Source organism: Plasmodium berghei (genome assembly GCF_900002375.2).
Source record: "Plasmodium berghei ANKA genome assembly, chromosome: 13".
Taxonomy (NCBI): domain Eukaryota; phylum Apicomplexa; class Aconoidasida; order Haemosporida; family Plasmodiidae; genus Plasmodium; species Plasmodium berghei.
The window spans coordinates 947,376-971,368 of record NC_036171.2 but is presented as its reverse complement, the minus strand read 5'-3'; the positions used below and the strand labels follow the sequence as shown (position 1 = coordinate 971,368).

Below are 23,993 nucleotides of genomic sequence, written 5' to 3'. Positions count from 1 at the left end.
TAAAAATATATCATAAAATATATGGAAATTATTATTTTACAACTATTAGAGCATTTAATAAAATATAACTAAATGGAAGTTTGATGTATAAATTGAAAAATAGAGAGAATCAAAGTGTGACTAAGCAAGTACACACAAGCATATATATATATATGTATATATTACAAGAAAAAAATTATATGAACAAGAAATAAGAATGTGCTACAATTTCAAATGTAACCCAGTATAAATACAACACTTTTACACCATATTTTGTTAGCACACTAATTTGGATACTAAATAAAATCATAAAAAATTATGAAGATATGAAAAAAAATTCAACAGGATTCTGTATATGGAAATCAATTTTTTAATATATCATATTTTAAAATGAAGATATTTATAGGATACTATATATTTTTTAATTTATTTTTATTCATTGTGCAAAATATAGGCTATCCGTTTTTACTTATTGTTTTGTTATTTTTTTTTTTTTTTGGAGGTTAGATATCAATGACAATATAAAATCGTTAATATGAAAAATCAGAATTATAAAAAATAGAAATACACCAATAGATCGATAATAAATTTAAATAAACGTTTTAAATTCAAACCATGCAAAAATAAAAAATAATGGGGCGCAATAAAGAATGAATAAAAATGCGAAACCATAGATTATGAAATAGAACGAATCCTTCAGAGTGTAAAAAATTGTTAAATATATAGATAAATAATACATATATATACACATGTATTATCACAAAAAAATATATATTGAATTATTCATATGTAAATATATATGGTTGCTTATATTTATTAGGATATATATATAGACAAATAAGCTATATATCGTTTCCAAAAAAAAAATATAATGTAACAGAGCTATGCAAAAAAATATAATTTTATAAATTTCTATAAATAGGGAATATTGTTAATTTTAGTTTTAGTTCTCATTTTATTTTCATTTTAATGCTAACATTCTTTTTTTTTAAGTGTAATGCTTTTAGTAGCTAGCGTAAGCGGCAAAAAAAAAATAATACACACATTTAATATTTTTAAAAATATTTTATTAAAAATTTAATTATTTAGTTCACATAAAAATTTATCAATATATTTTAAAATTTATATACGCATTTTTTTTATCAGTGGTTGCAATAATTCAGGAAGCTATATTAATAAGTTGCACCCAAAACAATAACTGAAAGGCTACGTATCGTTCTGTAAGGATAATCTATATACACATACCGAAAGGTATTATATATATATAATATATATTACGATGGTATTGCAATAACTTTATTTGTTGCATGCAATTACATTTAAGAACAATTAAATATGAATTTTTTATATGCAAATTTGTTTGTTTCGTTTTCCCATATTCCGTTATTTTTTATATTACAACAGAATAACCATTATGTCCTTATATAAAAAAAATACTCTTACCATTATTATTTATATCTATAAAAATCAATTTAACAAATGAGAATAATAAAAAGCATTTTCTCTTTTCCTTTTTTTTCAAACTCAGATTACCCTTATTAATATATAGCGATATTTTTTTAAATAAAATACAAAACAAAGTGTACATATATTATTCATATAATCAAAATGTAACTTAAACTTTTAAATAAAAAATTTTAACAAAATATACAATAGAAAGATTTATAATTCTAAGCAAAGTTATTTATTTGTGTGTAAATATATGAAGTTTATATGCCTTTAGTTATGTTTTGTGGAGTTGTTTAATAAAAAATTATTAAACTTTTCCTTAAAAAAATATAGCTTTATTTCATGAAGACATAATTATGTACAAACTTTTAGTTGTACATTAAACTAAAAAAAATTATATGAATATGTGCATGCGTATATAAATTTATTTATTATTTTTGGGGCTATATTTATCGCAGTATATACTTAAGGTAGTATTTTTATACTGCATTATTTGGGACAATTGCAATGGCAGAAAAACTGTGGCAATCTTGATACTTGCTTATAAAGTTATCTTGGATTAATTTCCCAGCATCCTAAAATAAGAAGTGTGAAAAATTGGGAAGCATATGGATAGATCTATATCTATATATATTACTGTATTTGCTTAGTATATATATAAATTATTACGTATACAAAATTGTTGCTCGTGGTTTGGCCATGAATTATGGGATGATTTTTTCTTCCATCCTATATTCGAAAAAAATGCGCACATGCGTGTATGTATGAATATTATAATAGGAATATAAAAAAATATATGCAAACTATTTAATATACTATCAACAACCTAATTTTTTACATTAATATGCTACTAAAAATTATTTTGATTTACCAATTCGATTAGCATTCCATTTATTTCTAAGAACACAATAAAATGTGTATCAACCTAAATGTTGCAAAAATAAATAATACATTATATATAGTGAATAAAGTTGCCATTTTTGCGTTATTAAAAAAATATAAATCTCACATCAATGCTTTCTCCTAAATTTAATTCATTTCCAGAAAACTCATGGTGTAGTTGTTCAATAATATCATTATTCTCGAATTCCTTGGGGAAAAAAGCAAAGAAAATTGAAAAATAAGGAAAAGGAAATTGAAAAATAAAATATAGGAATGAATAAAAAAAATAACCAGTGCGCGTCCTTCCGGTTTTAGGTTGTCAACTTTAGTAAAAAATGTATCCAATACAGAATCTTTATCTTAAAATGGGAAAATAAGATATACAGATGTACATTTTATATATATTGTTATTTTTTATGATAGCATATTTATATAGTTGATAAAAAGAAGAAAATAAACTGATTAATAAATCTATACCTAATGGAAATGTATTCCTCAAATTTGCAAACAAATGCAAAAGTGCTATAGTACCACAAGAATTTGAGACGGTCTTAATTTAAGGAGATAAAAAAAATATTTTTATAAATATAGTATATTTATTAATACAGATAATATAAATATATCTATATACATATATTAATATTGGAAAAATTCAATTTTATTAATTTGTTTACTTGCTTTATGAACCAAATGTTGATATCACCATTTGTTGTATTTATGTGGCTTGAACCAATGCTATTGTCCTTTTTAAAGAATAAATAATATGAAAATATATAACATTACAAAAAATGACGGGCTTTATAAAAAAAAATAAACCTTTTAATTATTACTATATCATCCTTTATTGGATATAAGAATATTATTGCGTGAACAGGTTTGGGTATCTGTTAATATAAATTAAAAAAAATATATAACCCATTTAGTTTACTTCCATATGTTAAGACAACGTACTTTTTTATTTTGTTGTTATTTTATACATTTTAATAAATTACAACATTTTTATGCATTAATTTTTAATGCTTTTTTTTATTTATTTATTTAAAAAAAAAAAAAAAATTAACCATATCTAATAAATCCTTGTTAAAACCATAAATGTCTACAAAACTTAACTTTTGTTGTCCAAGTTTACAAGAGTACAAATACAACGAATCGGGATTCGATTCTATTGGTATCCATTTTTTTTTTTTTGTCATTTTCCTATTTTTGTATTTTATTTTTACCCGCAGGAAAATTGTATATGGGCATATAAGTATTATTATTTTATTATTCAATTATTTGTTATATATATTTTTTTGCGTGCTTTTTTATATGTGTGAAATATGTAGCACCACGTTGTATATGCTACTAAATTTTACGAAAGTATGTTATAAATAAAAATGTAAAAAGTGCAATATTGTACTATTTGCTTAATTATATTTATTTGTTTTAATAAGAAAAAGGGAACATGTTTTTTAATTTATTTTATTTGAATTTATTTGACTTATATATATTTTTTTTCGATATATTACTCTAATACTTTTTATTAAAACTGCGGGAAAAAGGTATATATTTTTCCCGTTTTTTTTTAAAGGGGATTAAAGTGCAAAGAAAAATATTATGGCATATTTGTAAGTATACCTATATGAATGTACATATTACCATTCTACTATGCCAATTTATGATAATAAATACGAAAAATATACAAAATTATTTATGATATTATAGTCAATCATATATATAATATATATAATAATATAGAGATCCAAACAATATATAAATAAAACATATTTATGGTAATTTGGTTATTGAAAAAAATATATAGCCCTATTTATATACATAAACACTACTAGTATTTATTTATGTAAACTTTAAAAAATAATAATTTTTTTTTAAATATATTTTGACCAAGTTAATAATCACAAGTTATATATTTTTAATACAAAAAAAAAAAAATTTTGTTTTTTCTCAAGAAATATTAACTTATACTTTAGAAATACAAAAATCATTTCATAAATTTTTTTACAAAAAATATAATATTATTTAAAAATAATTTCAAGATGGCCAAATCAAAAAATCATACTAATCATAATCAGGTAAATAACATAATATGTTAAACGAAGTTTTTAGTTTGCTTTCCCCTTTTTAATAAAAATAATATATACTTATATATATATATTATATCTCAATTACCTTTTATTAAACGTGCTTGAATTTTTCTATTATATACCAATATTTACTTTATATAGAAAAATTTAAATCGTTTGTTTTATATTCGCAAATAAATCCGTAAATATACACATGTTAATATCCTTAAAATGGAAGTACCACATGTATATGTATCTCCTATAATTTTACAATTTTTTATCATTATTTTCGATTTTTTTCCAAATATAGAATAGAAAGGCACACAGAAATGGAATTAAGAAACCAAAGTCTCATAAATTTATGTCACGTAAAGGGGTATGTTTACAAGCAAACAACTAATTATTTAGTTATATGCTCTATTTTATTAAAATATTAAAAAACGTTTTTATAGTATCGTTGCATATACATATTATGTTTCCATATATCATCAATAATTTTTCGAATGAGCTTTTTGTATATACTTTTTCATTTTATACTTTGTCTGCATTTTTAATTTAACGTTTTTTCTTTCTTTCGTAGTTGGATCCAAAATTCTTTAAAAATCAAAAATACTGTTTAAAAGGAATTATTAAAAAAAAACAAGAATTAAAAGAAAAAGAAAAAGAACAAAAAAACCAAAAAAAATGAACACGAACGGCCTTGATAACTATTATATTAATTTCCCATGATAATTAGTTAAGTTTTTAAATAGTCTAATTTTTCTTATTTTCATGTTTTATAATCCCTTTTTTTTAACACGAATTGCTAAAAACATGTTTTTTACGAAGTATAACTTATAACATCATTACTATTAGGGTTTTAAAATTATACTTAGGAATATATAAACGCTATTGCACAATTTATATATTATATTTAACATTTCAACATATAATATACCCTTAAATGTGTTAGGGGGAAAAATATATCTACAAGCATCAACTTTTTTATTCTAATATATTTTAAAATGTTGGGAATAAATAATCTTAAGTATGCATAAATATATACATATTATTACTGTATAAGGTTAACTATACATTTTTTTTTAAATATGCTATAATACTTGATAGAGTTTTTAATATATGGTTTCACTTATATTCTTCATATCGGTGTTTAGTATTTTTTATTGGTATATTCTAACCATAATTATTATAAATAGGCATTGTGTACACATAAGATAAAAATGATAAAAAATAATACAAAGAATTATATACTGAGTATTACCTTATTTATTTTAAAATATGGTTGTCATCACAATAGCCAATACTACATAATTTTTTTCATTTATATTTATTTTTCCCCTTGTATAATAAGCTTAAGAAAAAATAAATGTTTAAGCACTCATTTAATAGCACCACTCGATAAAAAAAGTAAAATATAAAAATTAGTTGTGTTGAAAGTAAAATAGTAATGAAAAAAATAATAAAAACATAATTTAGATGAATAGCATGTACAACAACATACAAAGATATATTTTATAACAGGTATATTATATAATCATGTATAATTTTAGAAAGGACTATTTAGCATTATGAATGTTTAAAGACTCACAAATATGAGTAACTTTATTTTCAATTCGCTATTTCATATATATATTTTTTTTTATGCACTTATTTTTGTTTATTACATTTTTTTATTATATTTTTTCTATGGATGGGCGGTTTGTATTAAATGAATAATTTCGACACTGATTATAATATACTTAATAAAACACAAAAAAAAAATAGTCATTTTATAAAACATTCGCATGCCAATTAAATGGATTGAACGAAAAATACAAAACAGTGAGCAATAATAATATTAAAAAGAAAAAAATAAAATAAATTAAAAAAAACTTTTATTCTATAAAATCTATCTAAAATGTCGTCAATTAAAATCAATAAAGATGAAGGAAAAAGAGTTCACATTTGGATAAAAAGTGCTATTGGCACACCAAATAGAAGACAATATAAACATAAAAATATTATGTACCCATATTTTCGAATGTATAAATCACCATATAGGGCTCGGGATTCTAGAACCCGACAAGCCTTTTGGCCATGTGTTGATAAGTATCCTTGGCATACCCACCAAAAGAGATGGGTGAAAAGTGATCATTTAAATGTGAAATTTTTTGCAGAGTTTACTAATAAACCTCCGAATAGAAAAAATTTATTTGAAACATGTCACACATTACCATTTAATGGAATTAATTGCCTTTTTTGGAATCCGATATACTTTAATAGTTATAAATTTATTTTAAAAAATTCAAAAAAGGAAGATAGACAAGATGATAATGAAAACTCGGATGAAGAAGGAGCTGAAATAAACAATGATATGCAAGGTGATATGAACAAAACCAATATAAATATTATTCAAGGGGGATGTAATGAATTACAAAATAAAAAAATAATACGAATAAACAATTATTACTATATTGTGGAAAAAGAAGGAAAAAATAATATGTACTTTCATATGAGATATATCCAGTATACCATGCGCCCATTTAGAGGGAAAATAATTGGAGATCTATATATAAATGATAAAAAAATTCGGAGTAATATTACACCAAAGGGCGCCGTAAATGGGGAATGGAAGTATGCATATCCGCATATTCATATTAATGAAAAAATTGTTAATAATACATTAAATTATACTACTACAGATATGCAAATGACTGACCAAATTATTAAAAATTTGGTTATCGCTGACAAAAATGCCTATAGACCCCCTTTACCAAAATGTTTTAATCAGTCTAAATAATTTTTTTTTGTTTTCCATTTTTTTTAAACACCATAGAGGGCTATGATACATATATGTGGATATATTTTATTTTGATATTATCTTATTATTATTAGTTATTTGCTACTTTCTCATATTTTTTTATGTCATTTTTTTGTTATTCTCTTGCAAACATTTGGAAGCACAAATATAATTATTATATTAAAATATATTTTACAGGATTAAGCATGTTCTTATCGTTTTTGTAAATATGGATAGTAAAAAAAATGTTTAGCTAGCTAATATCACTATATAGAGATTTTTTATAAAACTCTCCCAATAAATGCGGTTCTAATGTTAGTATATTAATTTTTTCTTTGTCTAATAAATTATTATGTATAATAAAATCAATGCAAAATTTGCATAATTGTTTTGAATTATTTCTATAACTTATGAATAAGATATTAAAAACGTTATATCGATCTATTTTATTTGTAACGGCTTGCTCACATAATTGTGCTAATCTAAATAAGTTGAATTTGTTTATAGCTAATATTAAAATTTGTATATACATTTCAAGTGTGAAATTAACGGGCAAATTGTCTGTATAAAGATAATCAATAATAATTAAAAATACATCATAATTTATATCGTTAATTGGTATATAAATCATAGGATCATGGAGATTAGTGTCTACTATTTTGTTAATTCCATTAATTATTATATTTTTATTTTTTTCTGAAATATGAATATTAAATAGGGATTTAAAATAAAGGCACCTTGATGACAAAATATTTCTGCACCCATAAATGTGCTGATCTTGTAAAATAAAAACAACATCAGAAAATAAAGAGTTATTAACCATACCTTTGTAATGATCCAACAATTCTGAAGGTGCAACATATATATTTTCGAGCTTTAATGCATATATATTGTTTAAAATATTTTTTTTATTAAATTTTCCAATAGAATATATAACATTTTTATAAAAATGAATATTCAGATTATTTTGTGAGCAATTATTTCTTGTGCTCAATTTTTCCCATGTTCTTTCATGAATATTATATTTATAAAAATCGTATAAATTTCCACAAAAATTATTATTATATCCCCCTAATATATATATACACTTATTATATAAAAAAGACCCCATCAAGCATCTAGCCATTGGTACTTTGTCTTTGTTATTACAATATGTGTAACTTGTTTTTTTTTTTTGATCATTTAAACTTTTTATAATACTTTTATTATCCTCATTCGAGTTTTTATTTGATATTTCTGTATCCATATTATATTTAATTTTTGTCCAAATTCCAGATTTTATATGATATTCATAAAAAGAATTTAAACAACTTTCTCCGTTATATCCTCCAAAAATATAAAAGTATCCATCAAATATGTGCCCTATTGTATATGCCCTAGGACTAGGAATTTCGCCATTTTGTTTTGCTTTAATCCAATTTTTATGATTTAAATTTAAAATATACAATTCATTACTTAAGTATTTTCCGTTATATCCCCCAAATATGTACAACACACCTGATACGTCATCAACAGATGTTGAAAAGCCAAACAATGTTGAAGGTGGACAATATCTATTGTTTATTTGTTTATTTTTTTTTATTTTCATTACTTCCCATATTTCTTTATTAAAATCGAAAAAATATAAATCATTTGACCATCTCATTTTCCCGTTATATTCGCATAATATATACATTTTGTTTTTATATAAAAAGGCTGAGTTATTTTCGCTTTTTAATAGAAAATTATTATTAATCATCTTAATCCATTTATTTTCAACTATATCATATTTATAAAAATGATTTACCCTTTCTTTTGGTATATATCCACCAAATATATATATACAGTTTTTATATAATACTGATGCAACTCTGTTTTTTTCAAGAAAATTCCAACTATCCTTATCAATACTTATGTCTCTGTTTTTAGTTATATTGCTACTATTAGAATAAAATATACTACTTTCTGATGTATCATTTTTTGTATCTTTTATTGAAGAACAACTAAGTTTATGCCACCTTAAAACATTTCCATTTATAATGCTATTTCTACTTTTAACGCTTTCAGTACTTTCAAAATGTTCGCTATTCTGGATAGGATATAATATAGAATTTTTTTTGCCGCTATAATTTTCCATATTTTTTATTTCGTTTTTGTGCTCATTTGAAAAATATTACAAGCATAATAATTTGAGGGAAACGACAATGCTATTTTAAAAGAGCAGAAAAATAAGACGGAATATGCTTTAAAAATAAACAACAACAACAAGATTGTGTGACAATGTAAATATAATATACACAAAAAAAAAGTTAGAGTAAAACAATTGAAAAGACAAAAAAAAAATTTCCTGATCCTCATGGATAAGAATATTTACTAAATTTTTATAATATTTGTTTATTTTTTTTAATTAATTACTATGATTGTTTTTTTAAAAATGAGTTTATAAAAACTTACATAGTATATTAACGCGCACATATGTGTGTAAAAAAAAAGTATAAATGTATACACTTTGCAAACTGAAAAATATGCGATACAATATCAGCATTAAAAAATCACATAAACCATTTGTTTAAAAACACGGAATTGCATATATATAAATGCATAAGCTATATATATCGATAGACATAACAAAAATATGCCTTGATATTATTTATAAAAAAGAACATGAACAAGCATAAAGGGAATTAATCGGATATAACAAAGTATTTTGGAAAAAAATGGAAAATAAAATAAAGCACATGAGCATAATGAAAAAAGATTAAATACTTATCGTATGTCAAAAAAAGATATAAATAAATGAAGAGTTTATAAAACCATATATTATGTGATAAACAAATTAAATTAGTATATATTAATTAGAATTACATACAATAGTAAAACAAAAACAATTGCTCAAATACTTAATTCAAGAATTAATATATCTTGCAATAATCAAATTAAAAAAAATATGAATTGCATGAAGGCCTGGATTAAAAAGGGTATATATGTAGGCATGCTTATGCACATGTATCTGGGTAAATCTTCTTGAATCATTGAAAATATAAGAAATCAAAGAAGAGAGATAAAATTAATAATCATAATTGAACCCAAAGCAAATAATAAACAAATATATATATATATATATGTATATATATGTATTCGCACTGACGTGGATATACTCGGATCGTTTTTGATACACTTCCCTAGATACATATGTATATGCATATATGTGGTTATCCCATCCTTCACATAATAGCGCATCCATTTCTTTGGCAATAACTGCAACAATGCTCATCAGGTTGCTCATCTTCTGGACCCTGAGAGACGGTATAGGATATACTCATTGCATGATCGTATAAATTATTTGAATTTTGGCGAAAAGACATAGAACTATTATTGCTAAAGGAGTGATTAGTATTAAATTGTGATTTATTTTTATTTTCAAGTTCAAGTTTATTACATCGAATAATTAATTTTTCAACTTGTTTTTTATATGAATTAATAATACTTTCAGATTCTTCTTTTACCATAGTTAACTCATTTTTTTCTTTTATTAAACTTTTAATATTTAAATTTTTTTGTTGTATTTCATGATTTCTTTGATTTAATATTTTATTTAATTGTGTTTTTTGTTCTTTTTCCTTTTTTAAGGATTCTAGTTCTTTTTTTTGATTTTCAATTATATTATCATAAGATTTTATCCTATCATTTAAATCTTTTAATCCTTGTTCCCCTCTTTGTAATAAGGAATGTACATCATTAGTATTATCATTATTATTTAAAATTTCACTATCAAATTCTATTAAAAAGGTTTTAAATCTTTCAACCATAGCCATTTTTTCACTTAGTGCTTTTTTTAAATCTTGATTAATTTGTTTTCTTGCTCCTAAATCTTCTTGTAATAATAATGTTTGTGTTGATGATCTTTCAACAAAACATTTATCACAAACTCGAACTTTTTCTGAATAGCTGTATTCACTTATTTTTATTTTATTATCTGAACAATTTGAGCAAAACACATTTCCACAAGCTCGGCAATGATGTTTTCTTACCCTGACATTAAAAAAAACATTGCAACTATAACAATTGGTTACTTCCTCATCAGGCACCCAATGTCCTCTTTTATCTATTACAATATTTTCAGCATCTACAAATTGTGGTGCTGAAATACTTGTGGAAATTTTTTTATCTTGATGATGCCCCATATATTTTTAGTATTATTTTCGTAAGTATATTTTGGGATAGGTGTTTTTGCAAACTTTATTTTTTGTATTTTTTTCGTTTTTATTCGATGACGCAACCGCTATTTTTTTTAGTTATATACTTAATAAAATAAATATATCGATACATAAAATATTCATATAACAGTTTTGCTATTTTAAAAAATAATTACTAAGATATACCTTTAATTCAATTTTGTGCAGCTGCTTAATATACTTAATTACGCTTTTATTATTTATTTTATATTTATATTTTTTTTTAAATCTTTTTTAATATTTTTTTTTTATATATTTTTTACTTTTTCTTGAATAATTTTGTAGCTAAAAAATACGCCATAAATATGCTCCATATATATATATATATAAATAAATTTGACCCATTCGGAACCAATTCTATTAAGAATAGCGGACTTGACATATTGTATATACTACTATTAAATATATATATTTCCTTAATTATAGAAAATATATCATTTGTACCACACATTTTAAATTCTATTTTATTCGAAGCTAAATAAAATTAAAAAAATATACTTATAAAAATTAAGTTAAAATTTTTCAAAGCCATGAAAGCTGTAGTAAAATAAATCATAAAAAATTAAATAAAATTTATATAAACTTTCTATTTATAAATGATTTTTATAGTTTTTCTTATTCTATAAAAATTATTTTTATTAAAATAGTTAATTGTTAAAAAATGGATACTCTCTATGTTTTTCCACTTTTGTCAGGTGGCCATGTAATAAAAGATTAGCAAAAAAAAAAAAAAAAAGAAATGGCAAAGGGGGAAATGAACAATATATAAGAGTAAAGGTACAACATATTATTCTCTATGCAATACATTCGAAATAAACTTAACATGCTTATAAATAAAAAAGATAAAATTCATCAAAATTAACCTCGAAACAAAAAAAAAAAACCTTATGAAATATTATAAATACTCTGAGAAATATTCTTCAAATCGATGTTAGTTTAATTGATTATATTTACATGCTTTTAAAACAATGTAACTAATAGTAAAAATATAATTCTCGAAAATCTGATGATATTATTTATATGTGTAAGTAATATTTTCAATTTTTTAACTATTTATGTATTCTCTATTTGATCATAAAGATGCATGTGACCATTATTCACATGAATAATCCTATTATTATCATCCACCAAAATAATAGTTCCATCATTTTCTATTCCTTTTAAATATCCAATAACTTGATTATTATCTTGATCTATTATTACTTTTTTTGATTTATATATAAGTCGTAATGTTATATAATCTAAGAATAATGAAAATCCGTTATTTTTAAAATTATTAATTACATCATGGAAAATTTCAATCAATTTTTCAGTTGTATCTTCTACACTAGGTACTATGATGTTATTACCCATAGGGTTGGTATTTATTTCGTTTTTAATAGAAGTAAAATTGTTATTTAATAAATTATTTTTATCTATTAAGTCTATATTTATTCCTATTCCTGCTACAACATATATATAATCATTTTTTATCGAGCAAGAATTTGGGCAACACATTTGTTTCGCCTCATTGTGTAAATAATATACGTTAATTAGACAACCTGCAATTTTTTTATAATTAATTAAAACATCATTTATCCATTTTATTTGACATTTTAAATTATAATGTTCTAATGTTTTACTAATAGCAACAGTAGAAACTTGAGATAAACATTTGAGAATTTCGATTTTATTTTTTTCCCATAAAAATGCAAAAGATACAAATAAATTGCCTTTTTCGGATACCCATAATCTATTTATATTTTGTTTAGTATTTTTTGTTCCTATTCCATTTGTTTGTAAATTACAACTAACTGCTATCATATTACAAGAATTTTTTATTTTCATATTTTCTATAAATCTTTTCATATTCCTTTTACAGTATAATTGAGTCGAGTCTAATTCATCTAAATGATATCTGTAGGTATTATGAGCACAATAAAATTTTTCATACATAACTTTTTCTTCTTCCATTTTTTTCGTTAAAAAAATTAAAACATATGCTAAATAATATGCACAAAAACAATGTACTAATTTAGTAAAAAAAATAAAATTTCCATACTCAAATATGGTAATGAATAGAAAGGGATATGTTATAGGATATATTCATTTAAATTTTAAAGAAAAAACAAATATATATTTTTCCACCGAACTTATAATTTATCTACTGCATTTTTTTAATATCCTTATGTAAACATATTTATATTTTCTGTATTTGTTCATAAATTTATTTATTTTCCAACTCATTTGATCGATTGTGTTTGTGTGTATGATTAAAATATGTATTCCTCCATATTAATTATTTAAAAAAAAATCAAAAAAATAAATTAAATAATTTCATTGATACATATACTTGTGTATTATTCTTTATGTTTAATTTGTTTCTCTTTGTAGATATAGAGGTTAAAAAAATTCATGGAGATATATAAAATAGTATTTTCATAACACACACAAATATGTGTATTTTTTACAGATAAACAATATATAACTAACTATTTATATAGACATATATATTTTTTTTTCTTTTTATATTAATATAATATGAGATATAAAATTTGTATGAATTCAAAAATAACATAATACCATGAAAAATAATATGGACATGCTGCACTTGGAAGCATATATTTTTTTAAAATCCGATGGGTACCATTTTATTAGTTGGTTGAAATATTTGAAGGGAAAAATAAAAAAAATGGAAGGAAAAAATTACCCATATTGCAAATTATTATTTAGAATCACCAAAAAACAATGCATATATATAATATGCGTAATGATAAAAGGTGTGGTATATTTTACATTATTTTAGTTATTTTTTTATCATTAAAAATGTAAACTATTTATACATATAAGTTCAAAAAACGAATAGAATCTTTATATATAAATTTTAATTAACAAAAAAAAAAAACGAATAAAAAGAGAAAACACCGATTTATAGTTGTAATATCAAATTTGCAAATATTTAGATGATAAGTCATATTACATAAAGTAGACAGCAATATTAATTTTTCCTAATTATATTAAATTGATAGTGGTGTCGTTTTTTTTGGGCATTTTATGGACACTTTGATCATATTTTGTATATATTACTTACAAAATTTGGGAATAAGTAAATAAGAACAAATAAAAATAATATATATAGTATGTATGTGTACATATCATTCAAGACATGTTAACATAAAAGAAAAAGAAGAAAAATGCTAACATCAAAGGATATGAAAAGTTGGACTATGAGAAGGTTTTTATGCTTCTCTATAGGAACAGCAACAATAATATACGCATTGCTTTTAATAGTATTGTCAATTCTTATGATAACACATATGTCACATTATAATGAAACATTATTTATAATAATATCTATTTTTAATTGCATTTGTTCAGTATTAATATTTATGTCAATAACACATAAAAATGCCTTTACAGCATATATAGCATATAATATAGTTATAATGAATTATATGATTGAAGCAGTAGAATTTTTGATATGTTTTTATCACACAAGTACAAGTCATAGCGTCCAGTGGTATTACGATAATTTTGATTGGCATCGAAAAATATTATATAATTATAATATGTATTATGGTATTTTAGAAATGATAATTCATATTTTTTTATTTTTAATATCCTTTTTTGTTATAAAATTAGTATGGAGCTTTTATAGAATTCTACAAATAGGAGGAAATATTTTTTCTTTTCAAAAAGCAGAAGATATTGAACGAATTTTACATGGTACACATTATTATTCTTATGGGACAATTGCGCATATTCACGAATATTAAGATTTTTGTAACTTGATTTTTTCATGCGTATGAATATTCAAGCATGCTATTAAATTCCATTTTTATTTTTTTAGTTATTAAATATTTTGTTTTTTATGTTTAACGTTTTTTTAATTAAAATAATCGAACTCATAATTAATTGGCTTGCATATTATGGCGTATACTCCCCATTTTCTTTAGCACAAACCATAGTATTTTCTAAACAATTAACCAAACGTTTAATTTTGATAATATATATAGAAATATATTTTAAGGCCTAGGAGCTTTAAAACCAAATCGAAGTAAAACCGTGATATATATATATATATATATATATATATATATATATATATATATATATATATATATTAAAATGTGCTACGGTACAATCAATTTTACAAACAGAATTGTAGATATGCTATGTAAAGATATTGTATGAAGGTTGTTATGATAGACATGCCTTAAGAAGGATATTCTTAATAAGAAATAGGATTTAACATATATTAAAAAGTCATATAATTATGTATATATATTTATTAAGAAATATATTCCAATAAATAATAAATACCTAAAAATGGACAAAACGATTTATATCGAATGTCGAAATCCACATGGACAGAGAAATGAGCAATATGTCTTCTCAATATGCACATTATATAACTTTAAAAAAATTCACAAAATAATATCCATTATTATGAGCATATTCAAATAATTATATGTTTTTCAAATATCCCCAAAGCGGTATCCTTTTACTTGCTTATGGGGAAATATGCTGAATTTAATATATGTGAAAAAATGTAAATGTATAGTGACAAAGATATAAAAAAGCCAAATTTTATTTTTATAAAAAGTGGGAATAAAAAAAGGTTTATAAATTCCCTTATGTTTGTATTTAAATGCATTATTCATATTGTGAATTGCCACATAACAAATATAATTTTATTTTTACTTATTTTTTCCTTGCGTGCACGTTTTTTTTTGGAAAAAAAAAATATATTTTGTTTACATATATTTACTTTAAAGGTAATAATAAAATAAAAAACAATATTATTTTAAATAAAAAAAAATTGAATCTTCATATTTCTTTAATTTTTACCTTATTTTTTAAAACTGTAAATAGTATCAACGAGCATAATAAATATGCTTAAAATATAAATTAAAATTTTTTTTAATTCCTTTAATACAGTATAGCATTGAAAGAGTTTTTTTCGTTAAAAGTAATTATTTACGTTAGCAAATAAGAAATTATATTTTTATTTGTATATTTGCCTATTTGTTTGTGAATTATTTTTTTAATTTTCAATAAGTTTTAAGAATGGATTTTTTGAAGCAAATAAGAAGACGCCAGAGGGAAATAAACTTATCAAATATTTTTAACTTTTCCCCACTAACAAATGATGAAAAAAATCACTTAATAAAAATATATGGTCTATTGGCATTCGGGACTATGATAACAGCTATGAGTTGTTATATTGATATTACTATTATAAAAATTCCAAGATTTATAGCATCCATAGCTAGTTTATTTTGTTCATTTGCCTTAGCTTCGTCATGTACTTATGCACGATATAACGATGCCCAAACATCATCAAAAACTAAATTAATATATTTTTTGGGTATATCATCATCCATTGGAATTTTAATAAGTGATTATATTGCTTATATTAATCGTTTGAATCCATCTATTTTACCGTTGGCCTTTTTCGGAAGTTTATCCATATTTTCATGCTTTTCTTTGTCTGCTATATTTTCAAAAAACAGGTAAAAACTAAAATCAAAAAATATATTTTATCCAATCATTTACATTTATAGTATTATGAATTTGCACTTTTTGATGATTTACATAATTCGAGAGTTTACACATTATATTATATTTGAAACATGCGCAATATAATACCGAAATAAAAATGATAAATTATTTTATTTTTTTAACAGAATCTCGTTATTTATCGGAACAGTCTTATGCGCCTTATGTTCCTATGTATCCCTAATTTCTTTTATGAACTTTTTTATAAGATCAAGATTTATCGATACAACTTTATTGTATCTTGGATTCTTTATGTATATGGGGTATAAATTATATAAAAAATTTTTAAATATCTCAAAACAAGTACATGCCTGAATGTTATCTACACACACATATATATATATATATGTTGATATAATTGGCGATAAAAATATACCTTTCTTTTATCTTTTTAGATTTGTATTATTTGACACCCAACTTACTTTGTTTGATTTCCGTAGAGGAAACAAAGATTATATAGTAAAAATTAATTGGCAAAAAAATATAAATTTATCATTTTATATATACATATGAATCTATTAAAAGCATAATATATATTATTATCATTTTGTTTTTTTTAAAATGACACACTTGAATTTTATTATGTTGTTTTTTGTCCTATATTTTATTCAATTTTTTTGTTATTATTTTTTAATTTCAGATGCACGCAGTTTGTTTATATCTCGATTTAGTTGGACTGTTTACACATATATTGAGAATATTAGGAAATAAAGAAGAAAAGAAAAAGAAATAAGTTATATAAAAAATATTCCTGCAAATATTATATTCGTTTTATCAATCTAAACAAATTATTTAAGTTTATTCCATGATGGGACACAATATATATGCATGTATAAGCATATATGTATAATTTTACAAAAACGTGTATACTTTTTTTTTTTTCATTTTTATTTTTCGATGGAGAAAGAAATATTAAAGTGTTTTTTCTTTATATTTACTATTATATTTGTTTTATGTTTTGGAATTTATAAATATACATATGTAAATATATAGGTTTATTTATCTTTTTTTTACGTCAAATTCACAATTTATGTATATATTTATTCGCATTTAAACCCGCATATGGAATATAAACTATTTTCCAAAGTTGTTATTTTGATAAAAAAAAAAATAAAACAAACAAATCGGTGTTTTGTAATTTTTCAAGTCCACATACAAAGTTATTATAACTATAATATATAAAAAAGTATTATATCTTTATATAATTATTTTAATTTTTGAATAATACGGAAGAAATTATATTAGGCTACACTCATATATGGCCTAAATACGTGCTGAGTTCAAATGCCAGCATATGCATAAATATATAGATTTATCATTCCTAGAATGTTAAATTCCTTTATATGTTTATTTGTTCATATTGATATATACATATAAAAGAAATATTTGTTAATATAAATGTAGCAAAGTGAAAACAAATAATATATGTGTATGCATAAATGTATGCGCGTTTCAAATCATATATTCTTAGGAATGAAATTTAATTTCCATAATTTTTCTCCAAAAAGGAGTTAAAATTAAGAATAGAATTTTAAAACTAAATAATATATATATAACAATCTATCAATATACATAGCATTGTTACATGTACAATGAAAATAACAGTATGTATAAAAACATGACATTTAAAAAAAAATATAAAAAAAGTAAAACGTCTTTTGTGCATATTTTTTTTATAATTTACATATTTTTTTCTTTCTTTTTTTATATCTATAGTATTTGTCTCAGGCATTAGCCAAAATCATAGATGAAGAATTAATGAGTGATGCTGTTGGATACACAACTAGCCAATTGATGGAGCTAGCTGGACTTTCGATCTCACAAATAATTTTCAAAAATTATGATCTTGTAAATTTTAAAAAAATTATAATTTGTTGTGGCCCTGGTAATAATGGAGGTGACGGATTAGTAGCAGCTCGTCATTTGAAAGAATTTGGATATGACGTCACAGTTGTTTACCTTAAGGAAAATAATAAAATTTTATTCAAGGTTTTAAAAAAAAATCGAAATATATGTGTATAACTATAAGTGTCCATTTGTGAGCAACAAATAGAAATGGATGCACAAAAAAGTGAAACATATAGATATAAAAAACATATTTTTGTTCATAAAAATTTGTGCATCCTATTTTATTTGTTTGCATAATTAATATCCACTATTTTTATGTTTATTTATTTTTCTATATATTTTATTAAAGGGTTTATTAAAATTACTTGAGCATTATGAAATTCCTGTTTTGAGATCAATAACACTGGATGGTAAAAATATTTAGAGTGAAAACATTGCATATATATATGGGAATTATTCATCTTTTACTTTTAATATTAGCATATTATTATTATATTTTTATTTTATTTACAAATAGAAATGTGTAATTATAATTTAATTGTGGATGCAATATTCGGTTTTAGTTTTTCCGGTGAGCCTCGTAGCCCTTTTGACGCCTTGATTAATGTAAGTGGATTTTTTGCCTAAATAAAAATATGCTTTTCATTTTACAATTTTTTACAATTTTATATTTTTAAAATGTGAATGTTTTCACCATAGATGATTAACAATTCAAAAAAAGTAGTTGTATCAATCGATGTCCCATCAGGTACAAACATAGACAAAGGTAATAAAAATCAGACAAAATATTATAATATATTAAGGGGATATATATATGCATTTTAAAATTTATTATTTTATACAAAATAGGGGGAAAAAACGGAAAACTATGTGTTGAGTCAGAAATGAACATATCATTAATGCTACCTAAAGAAGGGCTAAGGAATTATACAAAAAAACATTTCTTAGGAGGACGATTTTTACCAGCGTATGTGATTATTTTATTTTACATTATATTTTTTTCATATATAATAATATTTAATCGCCCCAATTTCATTTTAACTTTTTCTTGTATATTCTCGATTTTCAGTTCTATAATAAAAAAGTATAATTTGGATGTACCTCATTTCGAAGGTAACGTTTTTAAAATTTATCAGTATTTTGCATTTTCGTAACTTTTCATAGTAAATAGAAAAGTGCTATTACGTTGTGGAAAATAAAACAACACAAATAAGCATGTGTATTTAATTTTTTTCATTTTTTCCATTTAAGGATACAATTCATACACTCAATTGTAGAAAAAATAAGCTGCACATTGTAAAAGGTTTGTAATGAAAATTTTTTATTTTTTGCATAATATGCTAAAGTGCTTGGATTTGATGCGTTATTAATTTATTATGTTTTATTAAGATTTGATCTTATTTGATCTTTTTATAAACTTTAAGTAAAAAAAATAATGATCACATTTTACATATATTGTAAAATAAATAAAAAGCGTAAAAAAAAAAAGTAAAAAAATAAAAAGTAATAAACTGTATTAACATACAAAATCAAATTAAAAAATAGTAAAAATAATATAATTAAAAAGGGCATAATAACAAGGATATGCTACGAATACATGATTGATACATAAAAATAAATATCCATGAACCAACATGAATATTTATATATATGAGCGTCCCAAATAAACAAGAAAAATTGTATTTATAAAATTTGGCATTTAGCATGACTATGAGGATATAAATTATAACTTCATTTCATCTGCCATTAATTCAAATGCGTCAATTTTGACATTCGGCTTTTCATTCGGTTTTTCAGGTTTCTTAGGAGAAATTGTAAATGTGTTAAAAAAATGATTAATTTTATCATCATTTGTATTTATAGAATTATTTATAAAATCAGAACTATATTTTTTTTTAATTACATCTGTTTGATTATTATTATTCTGCGTGTGATAATTTGCGGATCCTTTATGATCAATATAAAAACTGTTAACGTTATTATTTTTCTTAATACTAATATCGGTAAGATGATCATTTATATCTATTAAGCATGCATCATTAGAATTTTTTTCTTTTGTATTATTAAAATTATTTCTATCATAAAATTGAGTATTTTCGCTTTCTAATGTTTCGATATTTAGTTTATTATTTATTTTATTTTGTTCATAATATTTGTTTTTATTATCTATATTATTTGATCCTTTTGAAAATTGTAGTTTTTCCATATCTTCAAAATATGTATTTTTTGAAGAACTAATACTGTCTTTATGATTTTTTGTGTTATCAGTAGATCCTAAATTAAAAAAATCATCACCATTATTTAAATTAGATTTTTTATTTTGAGATTTTATAATATTATCATTATATTTACTAGTATTCTTTTGAGTATTTTCAGGGTTTAACAAAATTAAATCATTGAGAAAAGCATTATCATTTACTTTTCCATATGAATTTATCGAATTATTTCGTCCTCTACATTTTTCATTTGTTATATTAATATTATTGTCACTAAAACTAGTACCAGCATTATTGTAATAATTGGATGCACATTTAACATTTAGGCTATTAAACAGTTCTGTGTGTTTTGGCATCGAATTTGATAACGGCATATTATCTATATTTCTTACCACGGTATTAAAAGATTCATCATTTTTTTTTGTATTATTATTGGAATTATTTTCAAAATTTATGAGATCGATATCTATATCTCGAAAATTTTTATTCGCATTAGACTCTTTAAACATATCTGTAGGAACATGGTTATTATTTGTAGGTGTGATATTAATAGGATCATCATCAAAATCTAATAAATTTGGTATTTCAAAATTTGGTGCATTAACATTTTGATAATTTCTTTGCACCGTTTTTAGTGTCTCTTCATTTTGTTGCTTTTCTTTTAAACCCATCAATACAAATATTTCTATGGCAAGTTTTTTTAATTGCTTAATTTCTTTACATTTATATAATTCTTCCATGGTTTGTCTTTTTAAATTATGTAATAGAATTTCGAAGGTTTCTATTATTTGTTCATTGCTTTTTTTATTTTTTCTATGAATTAATAAATGCTTAATAACATGTAATACTTTGATTTTATATTTCCAATTTGATTCTTCATCCATAAAATTGGTTTTTAATTTAGATGTAATGATACTAATAATTACTTTAGTATCTAATGTATCACATTTTTGAACAAATTCGTTTACAACATTTTCACAAGGGACTTTATTAATACCAGTAGTATTTAATACATCATCAATTATTTTATTTTCATATAGACCAGATTCTTGCGATTCTTGTGGGTTTTTCATTTTTTCCTTTCCATTATTATTTTTATAATATTTTGTATTATTATTAAAATTGTTATTATTAGATACCCATCCTGAATTTCTACCATCAAAATATTTCATATTTCCCTTTTCAAAATTTTTATTAAAAGAATTTCCACCTATTATATTTTGAATATTTAAAGATCCATTTGAATAATTTTTTGAAATAGTTGTACTAACTTTATTAATTTTATTTACAAAAGACGATGGTATATATTTATTTGCTACTTCATTCAAATATTTAATAGCAATTTCACTTTTTGTTTTTTGTGCAGGGTTTTGATTAAAATATGGATTTCCAAATCCAGGCATTTTATTCATATAATTGTTTGGATTATTAAATGTACTATTGCTTTGATAGCCCATATTTTTTCCATTGAATTGTTGCTTCATATTTGGAAGGTCATAAAAATTATTATTTCCACTGATGTTATTATTATAAATATAGTTTGCATTATTTTCCCTTGGATAATTACTTAAATCTTTTTGAACCACATTATTACCAAATCCTTCTATTCTATTATTTTTGACTATATTGTCTTGATTACTGTTTGGAATTGTTTTAATATTATTTTCAACTGTCTCATAAGAATAAATAATTTTTATCAAATCAGTAGCTTCTTTTCGAACTAACATCGATGGTGTATCCCCTTTTAATTGATCATGAACAATATTACAATTTTGACATTCTTTTATAATATCTATTTTTTTTTTTAAAAAGTTTCGAAAATCAGATCTTTTTTTATCACATAAATGTTTTAAGATTTTTAAAGTTTTTAATTTGACATTTAAATCAGTTCTTTGCAATTTTTTTAATAAATATTCCCCAACCATATTTAGTGATTCTTTAGAACAAAATGTCATTTGAGATATCTCGTTGTACAAGTACCCCGGCGTTGGCTCATCATTTGATGAAGTGGCTTTATTTAATATTAACCTATTCATTTTGTATATTTTGTGGTATTTCTTTAATTTATTCTGGTTACAATATCGTTACTTTTTTTCTTATATATATATATAATATTTTTTCCTTCCGTTTCAGTTTCTACCTTTGTTATGTGTGTATACAAGGTTTTTGCAATTTTGTTGGTATTATGGAAAAACTGAATGTTGCTATAAATTTTTCTTAATTTTTTAATTTTTACATTTTTATATCTTGAATTTTTAGCGTACTTATGGTCTCATCACTAATGTACGCTTTTCCACTTTCTTATGAACACAAATTTGTATACTAAAGTTAAAAGTATGCCTCCCCCCCTTTATTTTAATTTCTTATTATATATATTGCTCTTATTATTTCATATTAAAAAAAATTGTAGAAAATTATATCACTATATAATTTTCCTTTTACAAATTGTTAAAATAAATTTTCAAAAAATGGCTATTATATTGTATTAAACTCCTTTATATTCACAAAGAGGAAAATATATATTATACACGCGTGTATACATATATATATAATACTTATTTATAAATCGATATGTGAAATTATTTTATATGCTTTTTGAATGATCAATTCAAATATAAATATGCTTTGCTTCAAACATTTGAGGCGTGCGTCAAGCATTACATAATATATATATATCCATATATACTTGTGAATAAATTAGCAATTTTTGTTTCTTTTACAAAAAGTGGAAACAAAGTACGGTTTATTTCAGTGATATTTTGATCATCATTTTATTATATATTTTGCAATTTTTTTTTAATTTATTTCGCAGTATTATTATTGTAATCAAATATTTTATAAAATAATTTCAAGTGTGTTATTAAAAAAATAGGCTTACCATATTTCCTATATTAATTTATTGAGGTTTTATTTAAAAAATAAAAAAATATAAAGAAATAAAAATAAAACAAAATAATAAATATATAGTTATAAGTATTAAGAATACATAGCACATTGTTAACAATTTGTTTCATTTAATTAT

At 22.3% G+C, this 23,993-nt stretch overlaps 10 protein-coding genes across 10 annotated transcripts; 5 read left to right on the top strand and 5 right to left on the bottom strand.

Moving 5' to 3' along the window:
• Nucleotides 1–1,907: 1,907 nt before the first annotated feature.
• PBANKA_1324100 (ubiquitin carboxyl-terminal hydrolase isozyme L3, putative) lies at nucleotides 1,908–3,503 on the bottom strand (the record flags this gene model as incomplete). Its single annotated transcript, XM_034566835.1, has 9 exons — nucleotides 1,908–2,003; nucleotides 2,098–2,157; nucleotides 2,300–2,353; nucleotides 2,438–2,518; nucleotides 2,602–2,669; nucleotides 2,788–2,860; nucleotides 2,985–3,053; nucleotides 3,141–3,194; nucleotides 3,372–3,503. 9 exons carry the CDS (start codon nucleotides 3,501–3,503, stop codon nucleotides 1,908–1,910), a joined length of 687 nt encoding a protein of 228 aa, XP_034423393.1.
• Nucleotides 3,504–4,346: 843 nt separating this feature from the next.
• On the top strand, nucleotides 4,347–5,061 carry PBANKA_1324000 (60S ribosomal protein L29, putative; the record flags this gene model as incomplete). The annotated part of the gene is made up of 3 exons (XM_034566834.1): nucleotides 4,347–4,382; nucleotides 4,684–4,749; nucleotides 4,954–5,061. The coding sequence occupies 3 exons, from the start codon at nucleotides 4,347–4,349 to the stop codon at nucleotides 5,059–5,061; spliced, it is 210 nt and encodes a 69-aa protein (XP_034423392.1).
• A 1,209-nt stretch (nucleotides 5,062–6,270) lies between these two features.
• PBANKA_1323900 (conserved protein, unknown function) lies at nucleotides 6,271–7,152 on the top strand (the record flags this gene model as incomplete). Its single annotated transcript, XM_034566833.1, has 1 exon — nucleotides 6,271–7,152. One exon carries the CDS (start codon nucleotides 6,271–6,273, stop codon nucleotides 7,150–7,152), a length of 882 nt encoding a protein of 293 aa, XP_034423391.1.
• A 253-nt stretch (nucleotides 7,153–7,405) lies between these two features.
• Nucleotides 7,406–9,268, bottom strand: PBANKA_1323800 (kelch domain-containing protein, putative; the record flags this gene model as incomplete). The annotated part of the gene is made up of 1 exon (XM_034566832.1): nucleotides 7,406–9,268. One exon carries the CDS (start codon nucleotides 9,266–9,268, stop codon nucleotides 7,406–7,408), a length of 1,863 nt encoding a protein of 620 aa, XP_034423390.1.
• Nucleotides 9,269–10,355: 1,087 nt separating this feature from the next.
• PBANKA_1323700 (FYVE and coiled-coil domain-containing protein, putative) lies at nucleotides 10,356–11,315 on the bottom strand (the record flags this gene model as incomplete). Its single annotated transcript, XM_034566831.1, has 1 exon — nucleotides 10,356–11,315. One exon carries the CDS (start codon nucleotides 11,313–11,315, stop codon nucleotides 10,356–10,358), a length of 960 nt encoding a protein of 319 aa, XP_034423389.1.
• Nucleotides 11,316–12,419: 1,104 nt separating this feature from the next.
• Nucleotides 12,420–13,319, bottom strand: PBANKA_1323600 (biotin--protein ligase 2; the record flags this gene model as incomplete). The annotated part of the gene is made up of 1 exon (XM_034566830.1): nucleotides 12,420–13,319. One exon carries the CDS (start codon nucleotides 13,317–13,319, stop codon nucleotides 12,420–12,422), a length of 900 nt encoding a protein of 299 aa, XP_034423388.1.
• Nucleotides 13,320–14,539: 1,220 nt separating this feature from the next.
• Nucleotides 14,540–15,121, top strand: PBANKA_1323500 (rhoptry protein, putative; the record flags this gene model as incomplete). Its single annotated transcript, XM_034566828.1, has 1 exon — nucleotides 14,540–15,121. The coding sequence occupies one exon, from the start codon at nucleotides 14,540–14,542 to the stop codon at nucleotides 15,119–15,121; it is 582 nt and encodes a 193-aa protein (XP_034423387.1).
• A 1,294-nt stretch (nucleotides 15,122–16,415) lies between these two features.
• Nucleotides 16,416–17,640, top strand: PBANKA_1323400 (bax inhibitor 1, putative; the record flags this gene model as incomplete). Its single annotated transcript, XM_034566827.1, has 4 exons — nucleotides 16,416–16,861; nucleotides 17,036–17,170; nucleotides 17,303–17,366; nucleotides 17,548–17,640. 4 exons carry the CDS (start codon nucleotides 16,416–16,418, stop codon nucleotides 17,638–17,640), a joined length of 738 nt encoding a protein of 245 aa, XP_034423386.1.
• An 859-nt stretch (nucleotides 17,641–18,499) lies between these two features.
• On the top strand, nucleotides 18,500–20,032 carry PBANKA_1323300 (pyridoxal 5'-phosphate synthase, putative; the record flags this gene model as incomplete). The annotated part of the gene is made up of 8 exons (XM_034566826.1): nucleotides 18,500–18,511; nucleotides 18,624–18,896; nucleotides 19,105–19,165; nucleotides 19,273–19,361; nucleotides 19,455–19,521; nucleotides 19,605–19,722; nucleotides 19,825–19,868; nucleotides 20,007–20,032. The coding sequence occupies 8 exons, from the start codon at nucleotides 18,500–18,502 to the stop codon at nucleotides 20,030–20,032; spliced, it is 690 nt and encodes a 229-aa protein (XP_034423385.1).
• A 446-nt stretch (nucleotides 20,033–20,478) lies between these two features.
• Nucleotides 20,479–23,007, bottom strand: PBANKA_1323200 (conserved Plasmodium protein, unknown function; the record flags this gene model as incomplete). Its single annotated transcript, XM_034566825.1, has 1 exon — nucleotides 20,479–23,007. The coding sequence occupies one exon, from the start codon at nucleotides 23,005–23,007 to the stop codon at nucleotides 20,479–20,481; it is 2,529 nt and encodes an 842-aa protein (XP_034423384.1).
• Nucleotides 23,008–23,993: the final 986 nt, after the last annotated feature.